At 42.5% G+C, this 22,689-nt stretch overlaps 1 protein-coding gene across 21 annotated transcripts in view; it reads left to right on the top strand.

Annotated features, from left to right (window-relative positions):
* The window catches only part of ARHGAP10 (Rho GTPase activating protein 10), a 301,184-nt gene that overhangs the window by 246,046 nt on the left and 32,449 nt on the right, over positions 1–22,689 (top strand). For all 21 annotated transcript variants that reach the window (XM_064491268.1, XM_064491252.1, XM_064491357.1 and 18 more), the window contains exon 20: positions 15,428–15,587. In XM_064491268.1, the coding sequence (XP_064347338.1) occupies positions 15,428–15,587 (160 nt within the window). The remainder of the gene's footprint in view (positions 1–15,427; positions 15,588–22,689) is intronic.

Genomic DNA, 22,689 nt, shown 5'->3' with positions numbered 1-22,689 from the left:
CTGTGCTTCTGTGTGGGATGAACATTTCCCCCTTTCTCTGGAGGGGAAAAAAAAAGCTTAGTTAATGTCTTAAAAAAATTACATAGCTGCTTCTGTGGTGAAAATAAGTTCATGGCAGGTAACTAGAATTTATAGACGAGAGAAAAATTCTTTAAAGCTCGTCTCCCTGTGGTGTGGGTTTTTCCTTCACTTCTAATAGGTCCTATTTTAATTTCTGGTTCTGAATTCAAGCAGCTGTCAACTTTCTTTGTAGCCCTTCTTTGAAACTCTTGCCGCGTAGGAGGTAGCTGGACTGTCTAAGAAACATTTTTTCAAACCAACCAAAGTATTGTTTATCCTGAATGAAGTAGAATTTTTAAGGCTGTCAAGAGTGACTGATGGGAAACGTTTTCTTTGGTAGCCAGGAAGATGAACAGAAATCTTGAAAGGGAAGGTATTATCTCAGTGCAGCCAATTCCAAACAACTTCTGTTACTCAGAAAACTCTTGTGGACCATGGTAAAAATTACCAGGAGATTAAAGTGTTGTCTACCATTAATATAAGCAAACTGTGGCCAGTTTATTTTATTTACTGAATCCTTACCAGCTGTTGAGGAAAAAGGAAATGATGTGAGATTGAGTCAACTGTGTGTTACAAGTTGTCACTCATTGCCTTTTATTTTATTTTATTTTGATGGAGGTACTGGAGATTGAACCCAGGACCTTGTGCAGGCTAAGCATGTGCTCTACCACTGAGCTACACCCTCCTCTCACCCACCTCGTTGCCTTTTATGAACTCTGGGTTGCAGCTCTGCAGCCCGGCTCCTTCTGAATGCTCATTCAACTTCCCATGGCATCCCTGCGTGTCTTCTGAGCAGTATTTAGAGGGATCCAATGTCATCCTTGGATGGAAAAAGAAATCTTCAAGCTTATTACAGTGAATTATTCGGCTGACATTTTGCATGGACTAATATTTGTTCTCTCAACTCAGCAACGTGATATTTTTTAGCTTGAAATGTGATTATAATCATGGTCTTATTTTTCCCTTTGGATCAGAACAGAAATAGTGATTCCTTAAGGCTCTGTTTATTATCTTAGTTACTTTTAAAGGTGGATCCTTTTTTAAAAAACTTGTAATAGTGAATATGAGAACAGGATGCAAAATTTGGAGGGTCATAAAAGTATACAGTTACATATACCATACCATGTGCCAGCTACTGGTTTTAGCAGTATCTGTCAAACTTAGCTAATCCTTCTAACAGTCCTATAGGTAACAGTAATACCCATATTTTATAGTTCAGGAAACTGGGCTCAGAGAAGGTCAGTAGCTTACCTGTATCTCCCAGCTTGTCAGTGCCACAGCCGGGATTGCCCAGTCTGGTCCCAGAGTCTTGGCTTCCCACTCTGCTCAAGTGCGAACACAAGTGCTCAGCAGATGGTCGTCTTCCCTGGAGTTTTCCACGGCCAGTCTTCAGAGATACCATGTGCCTTTCAAGCAATATATTGATTCATTCTTTTTAAATGTTAAGAATGATTCTTCGTTTTTCCATTAAAGACCGTGGCTAGTTTTATTGTAAAGGAATCAGGGTTACGATTTTAATGAAGGAAAAGAAAGAGCCAGAGATGAGTATGGTTTAAACCCAGGACATCTGGGTTTGTTTGGTTATGTTAACTGTAGGCAACACTCTTAGGGTAATTTTTATCATGATCCACTGCAACAAAAATGGGCCCTCCTGGAGAAAGGGGAATGCTCATTTTTATGAGCAAAGGGGAGGGGAAACAATCATTTTATTTTAGTGTTATATTTATTTTATGATTTGTGCAACCATTGATCTAAATGAACAAATATCTGGCTTTAAAGTTAGCTGCAACGCAGATATCTCAGGGACCTGATGCCTTGATAAGTTGTTAGAAATGCGTGAACTGAATACAGTCAGGAATTTGATGCTGCCTGAATATACTCAATTTTTGCTGTTATTTTTCTTTTGTCTGTTCATTCTTAAAAAAATTAAAAAAAAAAAAAAGGCAGTAAGTTCCTTAGCTTGAAACACCAAAAGATGTAAAATGATACAAAGTGAAAAATTGCCATTCAGTCCTATCCACTCATTCCCTGCTCCCTATGGTGCTTGCAGCTCTGTAACCATGAGCCATGTAAGAGGTGGCACCCTTAGTTCCAAAGTTATCTAGTAGTGGCAATTTCAGTTTTTTTTTTTTCATCTAGTGCTTCCAACATAGTAAAGCAAAAGGAGTTTCATGTCATTTCAACCTGTAGTTTCTTAAGTTCTTTCCAAGCTGAAATTCCGAATGGATTGCGAACCACTGAATTAGTTGGGTCGGACCATATGAAACCTGCTGTTTGTGTATGTCCAAAATGATTGAATGGCAGCAGTTTCACGTGGTTCAACCTGAAGTTTCTTATTTTTTCTTTTGGAGTTCTTCATGTATATATAAGCATATATGAATATAGATTTGTATTTACCCACCATGTACCCAAAAGCTAGTTGTGTAACTTACTTAAAAAGAAAAACTTTAGGTATATCTTGTGTTGCTTTTTATGCCAATACAAAGAGAATACCCTCTCCCTTTTTCACTGCTGTGTAGTATTCTGAGTTCTGTTGTGTGGGCATACTCCTAAGAGGCCTTGTATTCTACAGCCAAATGCAAGCAGACGATGCAGGTCCCTTACTAACCACACACAGGCTTCCAGCCTTTCAATGGTAATAAAAATGTTTCCACAGATATAATACCCATGATATGCTTTTGAATGAATAAAGCAAGTTACAAAACAGGATTTCAGAATAACCTCACTTCTAAAGGAAAAGCTGTATAAATACATGTGTAAGTGTAGAAATAAGTCTGGAAGAATATTAACCAGTTATGACAGTGTTTATCCTTAAGAGGTGAGAGTTTGGTGATTTTCTTCTTTGTACATATCTGTAGTTCTTTTTCCTGTAGTGTATTACTTGTTACATACACACATAAATACACATATACATACATACATCATAGACTCATATATATGTGTTTCAGTTACAAAAGTTTCAGCCTAATACTGATGCAATCTGTGCTTGCTATTTGGTGTGTTGGGTGTAAGATTTTGAAGTAGAAAGAATGAAGCAGAGCCCTAGAAAAAAGCATATGGCATCCCGCTAGCATGAGCTGAAGAAAACTTCCTAGGCACCATGTTGAGAATGGTGCTTAGAGTTTTCCTGTTAGGTTTCCTGTATCTTTCACCTTCTACCTGGACTGCTCTTGGTCACATTGTCCTAGCATTTTGGGGATCACTGTCACTGGAAATACTTAGGCAGCACAGAGTTTTAGTGAGTGGTAGAATTGTTTGTGGTTAATTCTGGATTTAAACTAACCTGGGTTTAAATCCCTGTCCTCTTCTTACGGTCTTTTATGATCTCAGCAAATTCCCGTAGAAACCTCATGAGTTTGGGTCAATAAATTTTCACATGGCTTTTGCCAAGAACAACTGAATTGATGGCTATAAACCACCCGATGTTTAGGAAATACTGAAGAACTTTAGCTTATATTTTCTTGAGAAGCTGATGTGTAAAATAGAGAGCTTCAAATACATTGTTGTATGTGGTATTCTTTCAAAGAAAATGTAACTTTGTCTTATTTTTGTCCAGCTTAATAAGTAGACTTATTGGTTGCTAGCCGCAGTCTTAGTCTGGCAATTAATAATGATTTACATTGTTTGGGTGAAAAGAATGGGGTTTGGGGGAAGAGGAGGACAGGTAAATAGCTAGGAGTCTACCAGCCCTCCGAGTCTCAGCTGGACTGGAGTGTGTTCGGAGCACATTGCTCTAAATTTCCTGAGCTGTCCAAGTGTCAGGTCTTCCTCAGAAGTTTATGGAAGACAGCTTGATTCAGTGTCTGATTACTTCTTGGTTCCTAAGGATAACAGTCCGTGGTTGTTACATTTTTTGTTTGTTTATACAGGCAGAAATCTCAGTCTGTAAATAATACCTCAGGACTGTGATGACGATAAAAGCCTGCCCTCGGCTTCTTCGCAGAGTAAAGCAATTGGCTTTGACTTCTATTGACATTGCAGCTGAACTGGTCTTATTCACTTTATAATTGAATTGCTACAGACTTCCATTGACCTTTGTAAGTAGTAGAGGTGGTTCCCGGAGTTGTAACCTAATGCCTGTTAGCTGCTGCTGTACCGTTATAATGAGGTCTCTGTTTTATGTCATGTGATTAGAACACAGCTGATTCCCTCATTAGCTTTTCCTAGCATACACTTTTGGCTCATCTGAGCCATTCTGTAGCTCTTGGGGCAAGCATTATGCTTAAATTTTTGTATCTTCAGACAACAGAAAATAAAATCTGCTTTATAATGGCATGGCAATTTCATTACCTCTTTTCATGCCTTAAAGGGACAGTTTAGTTTATAGTTCAGGAGTCGACTTTCCTCTCAGTGTTTTGGGGGGGATGTATATCTATGTGTACTTTTGATTTATTTGAACTTTTGGGACTGGGGGTGGGAGTCACATTTCCCTTTCCTGGACATGATTTCAAATAAAGAAATTACATTACCCAAGGGAATTATTCTTATCCAGCCACTGACTGTCATTAGTCTGCATGTTATTTAGCTTTACTGTGTTTCCCATTATGGTTTGTTTTGTTTGATGAGGGCAAAATGGGATGAGAGGAACTGGGACATCTTGCCCCCTACGCCGCACGACATTGCTTTAACTTGCAGCAGAGCCAAGAATTGGGGTAAGTGGGACTTTAGGAACCTTTCCTTCCACTTGGCAATTATAACCCGTCTCTCAGTGCACCTCCCACTGCTGTGAAATACAATTAGCTTTCTTTCCTTAATGGGCAGTTGGCAGGGTTAATTTCTTAAACCTCTTCCCCTTTTTTCCCTAATGTAAGACTTAGGGAGGATTCTCTGATCAAGGACTCTAGACTGTTTTCTCACAGTAATCATTTACCACCTACTACTGCATAGCCAGCAAAGAGGAATGCCCTTTGCATGGCTTTGCCTTTTTTCTTTTTTAAAGAAAGATACCCAGTTACATTAGCAAATTTTTTAAATATGTGTTTTTATTGAAGTATAATCAGTTTATAGTGTTTTCAGTTTCTGGTACAGCATAATGCTTCAGTCATACGTGAACATACATATATTCATTTTCGTATTCTTTTTTATTATAAGTTACTACAAGATAGTGAATATAGTTCCCTGTGCTGTACTGTATGAACTTGTTTATTTTATATATATGAGTATCTACAAATCTTGAACTCCCAATTTACGTTAGCAATTTTAAAAGTTCAATTTTAAAGTCAAACTTTGAGTTTCCTAACCTATCTTTATTATTTAAATTAATGTAAGGAAGGAATTAAGTGTGTGTGTGTATACTTTTCCAGTTCATGAAAACTCATGTATAAAATAATATGACATAACTCTTCTGGCCTGTGTTTCGAGAAAGATAAGAATAAATATCTGGCCTAAAAATGTATCAACTTTAATTTTTATCTTGCTTTGGGCTCTTTCTCTTTCTGTAGATTTTACCTGTTTGTGCCTCATAAAGCAGTTCCTTGGCCATTTTCGTTGAAGTAGACCAGCATATGGAAAGATGTGTAGGGAGGGCCGGGTTCTCTTTGGCTGGATAGGTATGAATTTGGTTTGGGATCTGATCCTGACCCTTCTCAGCCTTGCTGCTCACAGGCTGCTCTGCCGGGTGCTGGTCTTTCCATGTGCGCACTGAAGCTTGTAGTTAGAGAAGCCAGTAGAACTCTCTGAGGTTCTGGCCGAGTATCTGAGTAGGTTGTGAAGAAACAGGCCTGTTCACTTTTCTTCAGCAATCAAGGAGTGGGCCGCTTGTACAAAACCAGTCTTAGATAATGCAGCTAGGCAAGACAGGCTGTCCTTCTTTGTGGTAGTAAATTTGAGCATCTGGTCACCCTGGTATCTGCAAGTCAGTAATTACGGGGATGCTAACGCTAAAGACCAGATGCAAAAACAAAACGCTGGACAAAACGGTAATCCTCCCTTTGGAGCAGTAGTGAGTGAAGTCGTGTTCTGGAGGTCTTGCTCCTTTACTCGGAGGTGGAACTCTTGAATGTTTCATTGTCTACAACAGTTTCACTCAGTCATTTGAAGGCAAGGAGACGTTCATTACGATGTACTTCCAAGACTTAGGTAGGAAAAGTGAGGCCACGGATGACTTGAGTGTTCTTGAGTGTCCTTGTTAAAGCAGGATTCTGTCCTGGAGGGGTTAGTGTTCCCATCCAGCATGACAGTTCTAAGATGAGTTAAGTAGTATACTGGTCTGTATTAACCACATTTTAGGGTCCAGCACTGCATAGTGCGTGCTCCCCTTCCCGTGCACCAGATCATTAGAGAAGATCATAGATCTAGTTGTATCCTTTGACTTCTATCAGCCTTAAAATGCCATTGTTGGCCCCCCCCCATCCCTTCTGCTGTGTTGACTTTGTGAACATTGGTGGGAAAGTGTTTTCTTTCTACTGTTTCGTATATCTGAACTTTCTTACCAGCTCCTAGACAGATTGAGCTTTATAGAGGCCACTTCCATTTTTATTGTTCAGCGTTGGGTTTTATTTACAATGTCAAGTCCAACAGCAATTGAGCAGGGAGGAGGGAAAACATAAGTTTTGGTTCATTCTAGTGTACCCTAGTCAGTGCAGTAATTAGAACTAGTTTTTGATGTGATGAAGTAAAGCAACTCAGACTTTATTTGAACAGAATGGAAATGATGTCAGAGTGTCTGTGAAATGAGTTTGGGAGTGTTTGTCTTGATACTAGTCACTCTTCCTTTTCAGTACCCTCTATGTCCTGGGTGACATTAGGAGGAAAGATCGCTATGGCTCGAAGGAGATTTTATTGATGTCATAATATCTGCCACATGATGGAAACTAGGGCGGCATGGCTATTTTCTGCTTGGATCAAAGGTTGTATTTTGAACAGGCTTATATAAGTTAGCAAAACAAACACAACTCTCCTCCTGCTGCAGCATTTCCTGCTCCCCTCCCAGTTTTAGCCCTTCCCATCAGTTTCATTCCCAGAGCCATTAGTCTGTCCGCTACTGTGCCCCGTCCCCAGACATGCTTTTTCTTGAGGATTCCCTGCAGGCTGCACCCTTTTCAGCTTCAGACACGAGGCCTAAATTTTTGGTGCTCAAGTCTTCCATGGTTACAGCATCATTAGAGCCGTCACACCAAATGGGCAGAGAAGACATTGAAAGTCTCTAAGCAAGGTGTTGTTGGTTATTATTGTGCAGCCCCATTTAAAACACAGGAAATGCAGAATGACAGGAGGATAATTATAATGTGAAATGACAAGGGAATGAATCCAGGTGCGAGGGGTGAGGGGCATGGGGCGGGTGTCGTCACAACAGCTCTGTTCGCCCCATGCTGGGGAAAGGTTCCACCTAGTTTTGGTTGAAGCCACCCTCAGAAGTAAAGTAGATCATGTTTAGCCTTGAGATTTATTTTTCTGTACTTACGTATTGAGTTTTTATATGTCAAGTCATATTTTCTCATCAATTTCCACTGTGATTTTGGAGATTTCTTTTTCCTCCAGAAAGTCTTATATACTGGTAAATAATGAAAATAATAGTTAAGAATATTAGCTTTTCATTTTATGGATAACCTGTGTATATTAATTATGGTATACAAGTAATCCCTGTTGAATGAGGACACTAAAGTATAAAAGACATCAAATATATTTTAGTACATTCTAATTTTGAGAGTTTACCCTGACTGAATTTAATTTGAATTGAATATTTATGAATTTATTAAATATGAATTGAATATTTAAACACTTGTGATGACCCTTTGACTATCAATATTTAGGAAAATTGTCTATTTAAATATGGCATAAAAGTGTTCTAATTATTCTTTATTTCCTAATAAATATTTTAGCGCTAAAAAATTCTCCTTGGTATTATGGTGCCATGTTTCACAAATTTTGTTATAAAATGTCTTTGTCATTGAGTTCTACACCTTAATTTGCATTATGACTTTCTATTTAGCCATGTTTCGTTTACCAGCATATAAAATTGAAAAATCTGTCCTTTTGTTTATTAAATTCTAAGTATTTTGTAGTTTCAGTCTGAGAAGAGAGTATATATAATAGTCGTCCTTCAAAACATTTTCCTCAAAAATATTTGTTCTTGAAGACTGTCCTTTTTTATTGCAAGGTGCTGTGCATGTGTGTGCATAAAGCAGGCAGCCTTGTACTGTTGACTACAGATATGTCTCTCTCTCTTTTTCTTTTTCTTTTTCTTTTTTTTTTTCCTTTTTGGAAAGGGGCTCCCTAATAGCAGTGCCTGAGAAGTGTGTGTTAAAATCTCCAATTACACCAGTTGATTTTCCTGCTTTCCCTTACAGTTCTGTCTGCTGCTTGAGGCTGTGTCATTAGGTGCTTATCTTCATGTTCTGTTGCCTTGCCCCTTTATCAGTGCAAAATGATTCTCTTTGTCTCTTGTGTAATTTATTAAGATAATTATCTTTATTTTGGTTTATATTTGTCTAAGATAGCTTCACATTTTTTTTTATTTTCAACCTTTGTTTGTCTTTTTGTTTTAAGCTTGTTTCTTGTCGTTGACATGTTATTGGAATTAAAAATACATTTGGAGAATCACTGTCTTTTAATTGGTGAGTTTAATGCATTTATACATATTGTAATTACCATTATGTTAGAATTTCTGTCATTTTATAATTTTTGTTTAATAATTTTGATAACTTATTTTTCCTTTCCTCCTTTTTCTTTACACAAGCAACTATTATGCTGTTTCTAATAATGTATATTCTGTGTTTGTTTCTAAGGTGGTTGCCTTTATTTTGAGATTTATAATCTCATTTATCTGTTGACTTCTTAAACTCAACTGTGTTTCTCTCTTTATCTCTAGTAAGATAAATAAATAATGGAGTGTCATCTTTTGTGGGCTATCTACTCATACCATGTTGATATTTTCTAGATTCTGGACCATTTTGGGTTCTTTTTTCTCCCTTTTCTTTTGCCCTAGACTTTTTAGAAGACAGCAGTAGACATTGAAAATCTCGTATTGTTTCTTTTATGTAAATACTTGAAGCCTGCTTTCTAAGAGTGTTACCACTATAGGTTTTACGTAGCAAACCCTGGGTGTTTTTATGTCTAATGTGTTCATTGTGCCCTCACGTTTGAACAGCAGTTTGGCAGTTTGAATATGCAGTTCTACACTCAAAATTCTTCTCCTTCAGTATTGGAGAGATACGACTTCAGAATTGTTGTAAATTCAGATTTGCTGTTGAGAACTCTGATGTCAATCTGGGTCCTTTTTTTTTTTTTTTTTAAGTATGATCTGCTCTGTCAGGAGGCCTTTTTTTCTTTGTATTTGATATTAAATTTCACAGCAATGTACCTCATGTGCAGCGTTTTCTTTATTTCCCTGTTTGATGCTCGGAGTCATTTAGATTGAAGTCCTTGAGGTTCTTTCATTTTGTGCAATTGGTCATCCTTTCTTTAAATATTTCTTCTCAATGTATTTCTTCTTCTGGGCAATTTTACTTCTATTTTACATATTACAAACCTCTAAATCTCTGAATTTTTTTCTTTGTTGTTGATGTTGAGTTTGCTGTCTTAGTTTTCTTTGTGTTCTTAGAAGTTAAAGTTAGTGGTAAGTCCATGGTGAGGGGGGATTTTGTGTGGGTACTTGCATTTATGATGACCTGGAGCCTCTTTCTCTTCCTTCTTTCTTTTTTCTACTCCCTCTCCAGCTCTTGCCTCTGCCAGGCACACCAGATCGAACCAGGTGCTTTGGTTCAGAACCAGCTATTTAATCCTGTGCTTAACTCTCATCCCAGGGACAGGAGTGGGTGGACGTATCAGACCCATTTCACCAGGCAAGTGGGGAGCTTTGTCATAGATTTGTGGCCTCCATTGAGTATGGGGAGCATCTCTTCACCCTGGTTCCACGTGGGGATCCTGTTTCTACCTTGACCCATGCCTGGTGTGTTGTAGGTGTACTGGCCCAGTGGCACCACAGGATTTCAACGTCTGCTGGTTCTGCTGCTTTTGATGAGTCCTGGAGCCAGGAGACTTTTGGCTTGTGCTGCTGCTGAGCTCTGAAACCATTTCCTTCTCTTTCACGGAGATACGTAACAAGTTTTCAAGTGCCGTTACAGTTTTTAATTTATCTTTTGAATGTCTTTAAAAAATTTTTTTTTGTTGTGGTTGTTGGTCATATGTGTGGGGAGAGGTGGGTTTCCACTTAAAATTTCATTGTCACTTTGACTGGAAATTTCCTGACTGACCTTAATTGTTAAAGTGTTACTGTGTGTTGTTATAAATGGAGTTACTTTGTTCTCAGTAACTCTGACTTTGATCCTAATGACCAGCTGTTTGATGTTTAGAAGCCTCTAAGGTCATTCTGACCCGATGGGAGGCTTATCTGTGTGTCTGTGGAACTGCAGAGGGTCTGCGGTTGTCTTCCATTTGACCCAATACCTAACTCTGGAGTTATTAGAATTAAGTTCAACTAATGCATTCGATCTTTTCTCTCGTTTCCTTTCTTTGTTCTTTCCTCTTTTCGGTCCCTTTTCCTTTTCTTTCTTTCTTCTGCTAATTCGTAAGCCAGGGTGTTTGAGAGAGGGCATCGTGGACTAGCCTTACTAGTGGAGACAGCCCATCTCTGAGAAATTTTCCAAACTGTCTTCAAACATTCAAACACGCTAGGCTAAGTAGAGAACAACAGGTAGGGAGGCAAGAGAGCTCTCTCTGACTCCATAACGGCTGGAAAGTGTATCTGCGGGGAGGACAAAGAAGACATGAACACAAGGGGAGGGCAGCTCTCAGCCTTGGGCCTTCCAGCAGTGCCGTAGCAGCTGCGTTTCCCTGAAATGAGCAGAAGGCGAGTGGAGCGCATTGCTTGTCACCATCAGAACGAGAACGCCCAGCTAACTATAGTAAAAGTGTATCAGCATGTTAAAATGTAGGCGATAAGCATGCTCCGTATTGTTAGCTATGGTGCAATGATCAAACGCATGTTCCGTCTGCCTGTTCAGCTTTCTGCCAGTCGTTCCAGCTTGTGTCAGTCTCTCATGGAAACGAAACACTTGTGCTCGTGCTTAGGGTCATAAGGAAATCAGACTAAATGCTGAAATCTAGTAGCTGGCGTGAAAGGCACACTCTCTTCAATACTTTTTTTTTTGTCTATTTTTTTTTTTTAATGAGAATCTATGTCTGTTGGGATGACAAGAGAGAATCCGAAATACTTGCAAGACAACACTTCTCTCTATTTACCATGATAACAGCAATAACCACGGCCACCAGTAGGGAGAAGCCCGCTCCTTATGCTGAGGTTTCTCTGGGGCTTTCTTACATTTCTCCATCTTCCCCTTTGCTCTGTCCATCCGATCCCACAACTTCAGCTCTAACCACGTGCCTCTTACATCAGTAAAACTGTCCCAGAGCCCTGGGGCCGAATAAGCAGCTCTCCTCTGGACATCGTCCCCGGATCTGTTACTGACAGCTCAGCCCCAGCATGTCTGCAACCCCGTTTGCTCCTTGTTTTATTTTTTCCCATTTTTATAATTGCAGTATAGTTGATTTACGATGCTGTCAATCGTAAATTAGTTTCTGGTATATAGCATAATGATTTGGTTTTATATATGTAATATATATATGTAATACTCCTTTCCATATTCTTTTTCATTACTACAAGCCATTGAATAGTTCCCTGTGTTGTTTATCTTGCTCCTTGTTTTTCATTCCCTATTTCAATCGATAATTCACCGTTCACCCAGTTTCCTAAGCCAAGAACTTGAGGCTCATGGTAGGTTCCTCTTTCACCCTTCACCTCTGCTCACAGAGTTCTGATAGCTGTAATACCTGAATATCTCTTGCATCGATTCTTTTGATAGTATTACTTTGCTGCTTAATCCCTGCAATGACTTCCTAATCCCCAGAGCACAAATCCAGATGCCTCAGTGAGATATGGAAAGCTCCACCCACCTTCTGCTATGATGTTTTTACCTGGCTGTCTTCTGCCCCTTCGGCTTGGGGACCGATTCCTCACCTTTGTAACTCGGCATCCACTGTGTACCTTGTGTGTGGAAGCTCAGTAAAGGCTGGTTGATTAAAGAGAGATGAGGCTTGATCCTCAGAAACTGTGCGGATTTTGTGACAGTTGTTTGAGGTTTATAGATTTCACCTCCTCCCCTCCCCTTGCCTTTTCTTAATTCCTAGAGGCATTGGCTTTTCAATTTCTCGATCTTTTCTGTGACAGTGTGTTCACAGTCAGTAGTTCCTGAAAGCCTCCTGATTTGCCTGGCACTGTGTTGTGTTCTCTAAAGATTACCAAGATGAGATACGGTCTTCACCCTTTAAAGATGCATCACAGAGATGGAGAGCTAAAACCAGGTCATGAAACCATTCATAGACACTGCCATGTAAACTTGATTGCTGCTTGCAGTTGTGAGAAAAGAGAACCCACAGAAAAGGTGGTTGGCGAGCGCTTGGTGGGGAAGGTGGGAGTGGAGCTGGATGTGGCGAGAAAGCCATTTTCTTTTCTGGATGATGGTGCTTCTATCTCGTGAGTGTCTTACCTTGGAGTCTGTTTACAGTGACAGTCCTTCAGCCCCATTTTTGTTCCCATACCCGGAACAGCCTTGTTACTCGTAGGTGACGTGTCTGGCTGTGGGTGCCTGTGAAAGGGTAGCACCTAAGGAAAGCAGTTGTGTGACGCTCCAGAGAAGCCAAAGGTGACAAATGATGAGTGTGCCTGACGTTAATTCTCAAATGCAAGTTCGTTTCACAGGATTGAAAAATCTTTATTACCTAAATTGTCAAACATAGAACTTTTTTTTTGAAGCTTGATTATTTTCAGACTAGTTCAAAAGAAGTCATTTGATTTTGATGAACTGAAGTTTTAGAATACTTAACTGTTAGTTGCCTGATATTAGTGTTTCTTCAAATTCAATGATTCTCTAGTTGGTAAGCTCATTCCTGAGCCATGAGAGGAGAAGGAATTTGGGGACACAGAAAGCAGTAAAGCAGGCTGAGGGATCTCTTCATCTGATGAGTTTGTGCAAACCTGTTCCTTCTCTCTGTATTCTTTTCACTTGAGGCTTCAGATTGCCACTCTTTGGCAGAAAGGAAGAGAGAAATTCTCTTACTAGCGTGTGAGTGAATGTGCTGAATGAGTTCGTGCTGTGGCAGTCTGCTTGGGGACAGGACTGGGGGTGGTGTTGGGGAGTGTGCGTATCTGGTTGCGAAAACATTTCAGGGACCTTTTGAAAGGAACCTTAGACCTTGGGCTCGACTTCCCCAAAGCTGCTGCTCACTGACAGGTTTCTCCCTGGAGGAGTGAGTTGGGGACTAGCTGGGCCCAGACTCTTATCAGCTGCTTTCCCCGTGTCATGTCTGGCCCCAGAGACAGGGCCCGAGGCCCAGGATGCAGAGGGCTGGCATCCAGCCTCCTGCAGCCAGGAGAATGCTGGCGTGTGACTCACTGTGGGGGTTGTCCTGTTCTGCTTCAGAACCAGCCATATTTTGCAGCTTCCAGACAAGCCCTGAATCAGCAGCTGTTGTGTAGCTGAACATTCAGGAGTTTCCCCGGGTTACATGTGAGACCATCTTAGTTTCAAAGGGTGTCATTGCCCAGATGACCGAGGGGCACAGGCCAGGGGCCGGGAAAACCTTTGTTCTTGGGCTCGTTTGCAGAAGAGAACTGGATGAATTGAGCTATCCAGGCCCTGAGGGAGAAGCCACCTTTGTTTCAAAGTGGACTGTATCCCAGAAGGAAAAGAAGTCAACAAGAAATCGTAGTGGTCTGTCAGTGGGTTTCAGGTCATTTGCCTGAGAATTAGCCATTCTGTTTGGGGCTGGATTATTTCAGTTAGCTAAATACCTTTGGGGTGGAGGGCTATAGAAACAGGGACTTGACTGAAAGAGGAAACATGCAGTTCTCTGGACTGTGTGTCTGTGAACAGGGACAGGGCAAGGCTTATAGAGACGTGGGCTGGGACAAGACCTGCCCACAGAGAGTGTGTTCACCTCTTGTGCCGCCAGATGTCTCTCCCTGACATGTGCTTAGAAAACGGAAGCTCTGAAGACTCTCCTTTACCACAATCTTCTGCACAGGGTCATGCATCACCCCAGCTGCTTCTGTAAGGAATCCCTTCTTCAGCCATCACCACCGCCTCTCATTCCTACCTGCCTGAATCCAGCTTTTCTAGATCTCACTTGGAAGTTTCTTTTAGCCTTAGTTGTAAGCTGGGTCAGAGTCAAGGAAGAATTATTTTCTACAGTCAGTTTTCAAGGTTAGTATCTCAGGGTGGAGCTCACTCAGAGCCCAGTGTTTCTCTTGGGCTCTGTGATCAGTAGACTTGAAATCCATCTAAGACAGTCTTGGGAGAGCAGGAGCCTTGCTGTTGTTGGCGCTCATGCAGGCTCTGTTTCTGGGACAGAGGGCTGAGGAAGAAGGAAGGTTTCATCAGCTAGAAGCTGTGTGGGGCTGGGTCATGTGTGTCATCTGGTTCCATGGTGGTTTGTTGAACAACAGTTAGGACCCGTCATTTATAAAATCCAGGCCGAGGCGGCGCTGTCTTAGTAAGTTGCTGCTTCCGTAAGACACCCCGGAGCAGTCACTATGTAACGGGGACTGTCACTTTGGCTGAAGGCTCCAAGCTTCAATGGGGACTTCAGGTGCGTTGGTGGCAGCCAGGAGAACTGCAAAAGCCAGAAGAGCAGTTGAGGGAAATGGCTGCTCTTGGGAGCTCTTCTCCATCTTCTACCCAAGCCCATAGTGTGCATGAATGATACTCAACATATTTTATAAAATGATCCTCTTCGAGTGAATAACTCATGCAACCCATTTAAGAAATGCTTTTAAGTTTTGGTTTAAAGTCATCCCCTGCAGTCACTGTAGGTTCTTGTAGAACCTCCTCCCTAATATTCACAGGAACATGGAAGTTCCTCTGTGTCCCGGATTTAACAAATTGGGCTGTTAAATCATCATCCGAGACATCGGCTCAGAAGACCAGGTCCCTTGCAAGTTGTTTGATTTGTTATGTGCCGGGTGGAGACCAGCAGTGGCTTAAAGACTAGAAAGCGAGAGGCTGGACTCCGCAGGGCTGGTACACTGCTCTGAGTGGCTCTCAAGGTTGTCATTGACTTATGTCTGTGCTCCTTATAGAGCAGGGAGTCGTTGGGGCCACCATGAAAGCATTTCATCTTCCATCTTGTCTGATTTGCATTATTTTCTTCTTGTGGGGAAAACACTCCTCACTGTGTATTGTCTATGATTTATTTTAAGCATCTTTGGTTAAAAAATAAATCAACAACAGAATCCTTAAAGATAGGACACCAACATACTCTCAGACTGAACTGTAAATGTAATTTTGAATATAATTTGATTGACCAATCAAGCGATGCCGCGTACTTGTTTGTGGTTGTGTGAAAGTTGATGCCTTTTTCTCCTCCCTAGGTGACAACCCCAGTCTTCTCAAGGAGGACACCCCTCCCAGCAGCCTGGACTCACTTTCCTCCCCGTCTCCCACGATGGCCGCTGCCTACGGGCCTCCCGGACCAGACAGAAATCACCTTCTGGCAGATGGGGGCAGCTTTGGGGACTGGGTGTCCACTGTGTAAGTAGCTGTGCTCTTCTGTTTGGTTCTGAGGGACAGAGGAGGGCTGTGACCTTCATTTTAAAGTGTGCTTGTCTGGCGGGTACTGAGGCCGTTAGATCTAAGGACTTTTGTTCTCTCCTCAGTGGGGCTGCCCAAGGGAGAAGGGCCCATGAAACAAGGCCCTTCTTGAACAGGGTCTCGGTGTTCCCAGGATGGAAGGGGTGGGTGAGTGCTGTTTCAGATCTGCTTTAAGTTCACTGCGTGCTCGTAGGGGGTTGCACAGAGGATGCTTTCTCACTAGGTGTGCAAACTTCTAGAGAGATGTGAACGCATATATCATGATCGATGCAGACTTCTGACATTTCCTATAGAAGGACGCTTCATTTATATGAACTTTTGAGAGCTTTATACTAGCGTCCTGCCCTGTCTACTCCATTAGCACCCTGGGTAACTGACAACTGATGGGTGAAATACCTGATTGTATCTTCTCGGTTTGGTTTAGTGCCTGGCGTGTGCAGATCAGCTGAGGTACATTAGGACAAATAACATCAGTGCAGACAAACTGCCGTGGACCTGGTTTGACCCCGTGAGGGTTCGTCTTTCTGTGCTTACTGAGGCTGGGGGGTGAATGCAGATTAGTGGTGATGTGGGACGTCAGATTTCAAACAAATGCTCAGAGAAGGAGAAAAAATAAATAAAATAGAACTCCACTAATAATTCTGTAACATTACTTGATTAGTCAATCAAGTTACATCTAAAAATACGTCTATAATTCAGCCTGAGAGTATTTGGCTGTCCTGTCTTTAAAGTTAAAAAAAAAAATCTAAGTTACTTAAAATAAGTCACAGATAATGATGTCATTTGACCCTCGCTGGGCATTCTTGGGACTTTAAATGGAGTTGGCGAGTGTTCCTCATATTTCCTTGGCTTTTTATAGTTACTGCTGGATTCATATGAAATCATTATGAACTTATTAAGTATTAAAAGAGGCTGGGAGAGATTTGGTATGCTAAAATTTGGGGGTGACCTGGAGATTTTGAAAATCTAAGGGAAAATCAAAGTGAAACTTGAAATATGGATACCCGTTCCCCAGATGAGATTTTTTTTTTGTCCCTTCGAGATGGTCACGTATGTATATTTAAGTGCTGAAGACTGTGCGTGATGGATTTGAGTTATATGTCCTCACGCATGCCTGTCACGGCTGCAATTCTTTCTTTCAAAATAAGGACACTATTCCACTTTGGTGCTCCAAGTAACAAAGACAATGGTTACAGAGGAATGAGAATCTGTAATCCTGGGCGCTCTAGGGGTCCAATTCGTGTTGTGTGTGTATGTGTGTTTGTATTGTGAGTATGTGTGTGTTAAGCGCAAACCAGATCTCGCATCATGTCTGTCAGTAAGATGTATCACAGTCAGTGGAGAATGGTGGTGTTGGTCACTCTTCTTCCATTGTGGTTCCGTGGAGAAGTGGCATTCTGAGCCACGATACAGCCACAGCTCAATTCACAGCACGTCCGTGGCTGAAACAGGAAGAACTTAATATTTTGGGTCATAAATCCAACGAGGAGTGAATTCCCCCAGCTTCCTATTCATACAGATTTAAAAATGTCACTGAAAGCACTCCAACCTTGAGAGGCCAGAAAGGGAGAGGAGGCGAAATAAGTGGTTGAAGCAAGTCCGGAAAGGAGATTCTGGTCATAATGTAGGCTTTCTCCTACTGGAAGAGCTTGACTGTTTTTTTTCTGTGCACTGGAGAAAATTCGTCTCTGTTTCTCTTCAGTCTGTAGGATGTTTCCTGTGTATCTTTGAAAGGACTGACCTGAGGACCTTTCAGTCCAGATTTCTCATTACATCGGGGAACTCTTCTGAGACTTGAGCATCCCTGGAAGGCTTGTGAAGCCCACAGTGCTGGGGCCCACCCCAGAGTGACTCTTAGGGTTGAGGGGGAGCCTGAAAATGTGCATTTCTAACGTATTCCCAAGTGGTGTTTGGCAAGCCCTAATACAGACTCCTGTCCGTCCCTCCCCTCATGGCTCTAGGCACGTGCTGCTGTAAACAGCTTCTCTGAGGAGTGTGCGTGGGAGAGTGACAGTGGTCCCCACTCCCCCGCCTTTGTCTTCCTGGGGTAGTGTTTGTGGTCCTCAAGCAGCCCCTGTGTGCCTCCTGCAGACTTGGACTCCCTCTGCCTGAAGTGTCTCCCTTTTTGCTCAAGATAATCCTGACTTGTCTTCAGGGCTTAATTTAGTTTTCACTTCCAGGAAGCCCTCTCTCTTGCTCTGATCTACGGGAGGATTGTAAATAACACCCTTCTCTGTCTATAGCCAATCCCTGATGCTAGGAAACGGATCCCTCCCATTATTAGTGAGTACTTACCGTGTGTCGTTATCTGGTAGCAGTAGTGTGGATATGTGTCTAGGTATCTACGTCAGCACCTCCATCTGCCTGCTTATCTATCTTATTTAGTTCCGGCTGCTGTCACAACAGTACTTTGATGGAGGGGCTTGTGAACCACAGGAATTTATTTCCCACAGTTTTGGAGGCCAGCAGTCCAAGATCAGGGTGTCAGCCTGGAGGGTCTGGTGGGAGTCTGCTTCTGGTTTGCAGACTTGCTGACGTCCCCCTGTATCCTCAGGTGATGGAGAGCAGAGGGAGGAAGCAGGCTCTCTGGTGGCTCTTAGAAGGACACTCACCGCATTCCTGAGGATTCCACTCTCACGACCTCACCTAATCCTGGTTCCCCCCACCGAAGGCCCCGCCTCCTAATACCACCCCTGGGAGGGGCACACCAACACGAGGTCCATAACCCTGTTTAATTTTTCTCTCACCCCAAGATTGACCGTAAAATTCTTGATGATGGGAATTTCTTACACCCTTTGAACTTTTTAGTGATACTTGACATAGTTATGAATACATATTTTATTTCCTATTTTAATGATTATGTATTTGTCAAAATGCTTTCCCTCTGGAAATCTCATTTCTTTCTGTGTGTCACTGAGTGTCTCTTAGGCAGCTATGTTTGGTTTCTGATCCATCTTCCTCCTTCTTTATAAAGATAAAAAACTCTTCTCCGAGGAATTTCACAGAATTAATCTCACCATTTTCTCTTTATAGCATTAAAAAAAAAAAGGTCCTTAGCATTTGCACATTTAGTTCTTATCGTGTGCTTTGCTTTCCTTTTCGTTTCTTTCTTTTTTAATCTATCATTTCTGCATACCAGCTGCACAGTATTGATTATAGTAGCATCTGAATAAATCGAATAAAACCAAAGCTGCTGCCAAGGTCATTGACATGCTACTCAGAGCCTTAAACAACGAGGCCTTGCCTGGACTGCCTGGTTTTAATCTAGAGCGGTGACTCTCTGTTCCAAAATTCACACTTGCCTTAATCTCAGGTCCTGAAAAATGAAGACCAAATATATACAGATCACCTAGGACCCCTGTAGCTCTGTCGTACAGAAATGCCGTGATCCCAGCCACCGGGAAGCAAACTTACAGAGGAAAACCTACAGCAGCTGAGATTCTGATACAGGCAGTGTGTAAATACAGCTGTGGCCTCTGACAGGTAGAAAACAATATAGCAGAATTGCATTTCTTGGGTTTCCGCTGATGTTTATGACTTGTGGGTCTTATTTATTGCAGTCAGTCAGTCTGGAGCTATTACGACCTGTACACTCATTGAGGTGATGGGCGACTTCATTGCCAGTGAAAAATTACTGGCTCAGTCTCCTTAGAGGACATTACATCATAGGTCAAGGTATTTCACATGTTCCAAAGTCATTCTTTTTCCCAATAAAGGAGGTTTCTCTTCGATTTTTAAATGATGGAGCAAGTCCTTGACAAGCAATTTTTTTTTCCCTCCAGTTCCCTGCCACAAAAGAAAGTCTCTTGTAAGAGATAGTGGACATTGCTATCTGTTTCCTCTACGTATTTCAGATGAAAAACTGGCACATTCCCACATTCAAGATGGTAGCTGGGAGTGTTGGGACCCTGAGCTGTAACTCAGTCTGTGCTCTGGCAGGCCAGGGGGCAATAGTCCTTCTCTCCCACCCGATGAGAGGCGTGGCTTAGTTTATCCTGAATGTGAAGATGCTCTCAGGGGCTCCCCTGAGCCACTGTTGCGTGGCAGAGATTCGTGGCTACCCAGACATGATGCTAGTTGCTTAAAGTCATTAGACAGCAGACTCGCACGCCCACTTACAGCCTTGTGCGTGTCATCCACAGACTCCGTGCGCCCTCACTGGTGACTGTTTTTATTCTTGTCTATGAAATAATGTCCTCTGAGCTGGGCAAACAAATAGAGGTTCCCCAGAGACAACTACTGGGCACTGGAAATTACTGGACTCTTGGTTCCATGATTGCTTTTCTCAGGAGTTGATGAATTTTGTGGGGAGATATCAGAGTACGCCTTACATTGATTTGTGTCTCACAGCAAACCACAAGTGATTTGTCTGAAGTTCAGAAAAATAATCATCTTAAGCAGTTTTTAGCAGATTTTGCTGAAATTGGGTGCACACCCAGAAATGATAAGGTAGCAGTTGTACGTAGGCCAACGTTGTCTTCACCTCTTCCCTTCCTCTCTCTTCCCTGTTGAACTCTCCTCCACCCCTGCAGGGAGGGCTTCCTTAACCCCATCGCTCCTTGACTTTACTGCTCCTGACCCTGCCAGGGCCAGTCAGTCCACCCTAGGAGTTGATGTCTTTAATCTGTATCTGTCTTCTTATGATGATGGTTTGCAAAGAAAATAGGGAATTTATCTTTTAAAAGTTCTGGGTTTTGGGGTTTTGTTTTGGTTTTTTTTTTTTTTTTTTTTTGCATATCTGCTTTTTTGCTAACTTGACTAAGACATACGGCTTTTCAAACAAGGGGAGAAAAGCTATGTAAATTTAAAAAGAGATCAGGAGAGGGTGGTATTTAAGCCCCCCACCACCAAAGTGAATTATCCATCACAGAAATTCCCAGTGTCTTTATTGGCGAGTCAGGAGATCACAACCTAAGGAAGGGGGAGAGCGCCTCTCCTTCTCTGCTTCTCTGTAGATGGGCACTGGTTATGGAAAGTGGTGGGTTCCATGGACCAGGGTCTTCGTAGAGCTTGTGCTGTCACATGGGTGGATGTACCCTCTGGTGCTGGGTGCTGTAAACTGGAAGCCAGTCCCCTCTCCCATCCTCAGTGAGCAGAAGAGTCCCTGGTGGGTTCAGGAAGATTGAGGTCTAAGGTAGCCCAAGTGTCAGGAAGCCCGGGGCAGGTGAGCAGGAGGAGCGCGTCGCCGTGCTGGGAGCCCCGGCAGCCTTGGGAGTTCTGCTCAGAGGTTAGCCCCTTCTGGACCTGTTGGGGGGCTGGAGACTTAGAGCAGAAGCTTTGGCTTCAGCAGTGGCTGGTGATTAGAGGCTGTGGAGAAATCTTGATAACTGTGTGTTAGCTGTTGGGGGCCACCTCATTTCGTTGTAGCTGCTTGATAAACATTTCATGTTAGTCCTCATGTCAAAGCCAGTGGAATAGAGATATACTCTGTTGTTTTGCTTTTTTTTTTCAGTGGCAGTACTGGAATTGAACCCAGAACCTTGTGCATGCTAAGTAAGCATGCGATCTACCACTCAGCTATATACCCTCCCCCCAGAGACAGACTCATTGTTAAAGGTAGGGAAACGGAGGCACAGAGAGGTAGGAAAATTGCCCCAGGCCACACAGTAAAGGGTACAGGTGGAGCCTGACCCTGATCTGTCTGCCCCTGTGATCTGTGGTTCCCTTAGATCTGTTTTACTGTTGTTACTGAAATTGTCTGGTCGCATGTGGGAACCTCATCAAGTTGTAGCTTCCCCCTGATTCTGAGACCCAGGGAGATGCCAGCGGCTGTCGGCTGGCTGCTGCCCCTGTTTTGATGAGGGAGCGCTGACCCTGTGTTAAGTCAGGTGGCTGTGGTTTATAATTATCTACGGGGAATAAACACTTGAATCGGAATTGCTGCACATTCATCATCTAGCACCTCTGGCTGTGATTTGGGGAGGAGGCCATCGTCCCCTGCACCAGAGTGAGAAGCTTGGAAATTTGATATTTTGCAACAGGGCAGCTTCCATAATCTTTTTATGAGTAACATGATATCCAGGAAAGCTCAGGGCCCACATACTTGGCCGTCGACCATCAGCCTAGTCACATGCATTTTAGGGGGGATGAGTTTAGTTCTGTGTGTTTTCTTCACTCTTCCCTCCAACTTTTATAGGAATTTTGCTGGACCGACTACCTCGCATCTTCCCAGCCTTCCATACCTGCCCCTTGTGTCTTCTGGGGTATTTTTGGTATTTGTACTGTGCACTTGGCACTTGCGTGGGGCCTAATTCACGCCTTTCTTTGCTGTACTGTGAACTACAGGTTCTGAGACACGGAGGGTTTATTTTCACGCCAGGTTGTCGATCGTTCCTGTAACTTTTAAGGCCTGTGATGAAAAGTTGACTTCCCAAAAGAAAGGCACACGTCTGAATTTTGGTAATAGCTTTTCTACTGCTTTAAGACTCAAAAAAAAGAAAAAAACAAAGAAAGAAAAACAATCCTTGTGAGTGTTGTTTTGTTTTTCTTTTTCTTCTTAGTTTCATGGATTTCTGTTGTTGTAATTTGTCACTGGCCGTGCGTAGACTGGTTGGCTGTGTCTCAGCATTGAAATGCAGGCAGGGACCCCGTGCGCTTTCCCTAAGTCGGAGGACCATGAGTTAGAACGGGAAAGCACTGCCTTTTGAGTCACACCGAGCGTTGCATCCTTATTCTGGTTCTTAAAGCTTTGGAGGCCTTACGCAAATGGCTGGAGCAAACCAAGGCTTAGCAAGATTATCTGTAAAGGGGGAATAAGAGCCCCTTGGGGTTGTTGTGTTCAAGGTACCACATGTAATAAAGCCCAGTCACGGCTCCCCTGGGGGCCCTAGGCGGCCACCTGCTTGCCTCTTCCTTTCCTCTGAGAACCTAATTTGATGCTCTTAGTTTAGCTTGACCTGACTACCTGGTTCACCGGTTATGTGATCTCCTCACTAAATGACGCAGGGAATTAACCTCGCTTGTCCCAGAGAAGCCTCAGATATTGACCTGAAGTTGTGTCGTTTCCAGCAGTTACAGTAGTTCTTCCGGGAGGACTCAGGGC

The sequence above is a fragment of the Camelus dromedarius genome, chromosome 1 (genome assembly GCF_036321535.1).
Source record: "Camelus dromedarius isolate mCamDro1 chromosome 1, mCamDro1.pat, whole genome shotgun sequence".
NCBI classification, from domain to species: Eukaryota; Metazoa; Chordata; class Mammalia; order Artiodactyla; family Camelidae; genus Camelus; species Camelus dromedarius.
The sequence above is the reverse complement of the archived record's forward strand: the minus strand, read 5'-3'. Positions and strand labels throughout refer to the sequence as shown.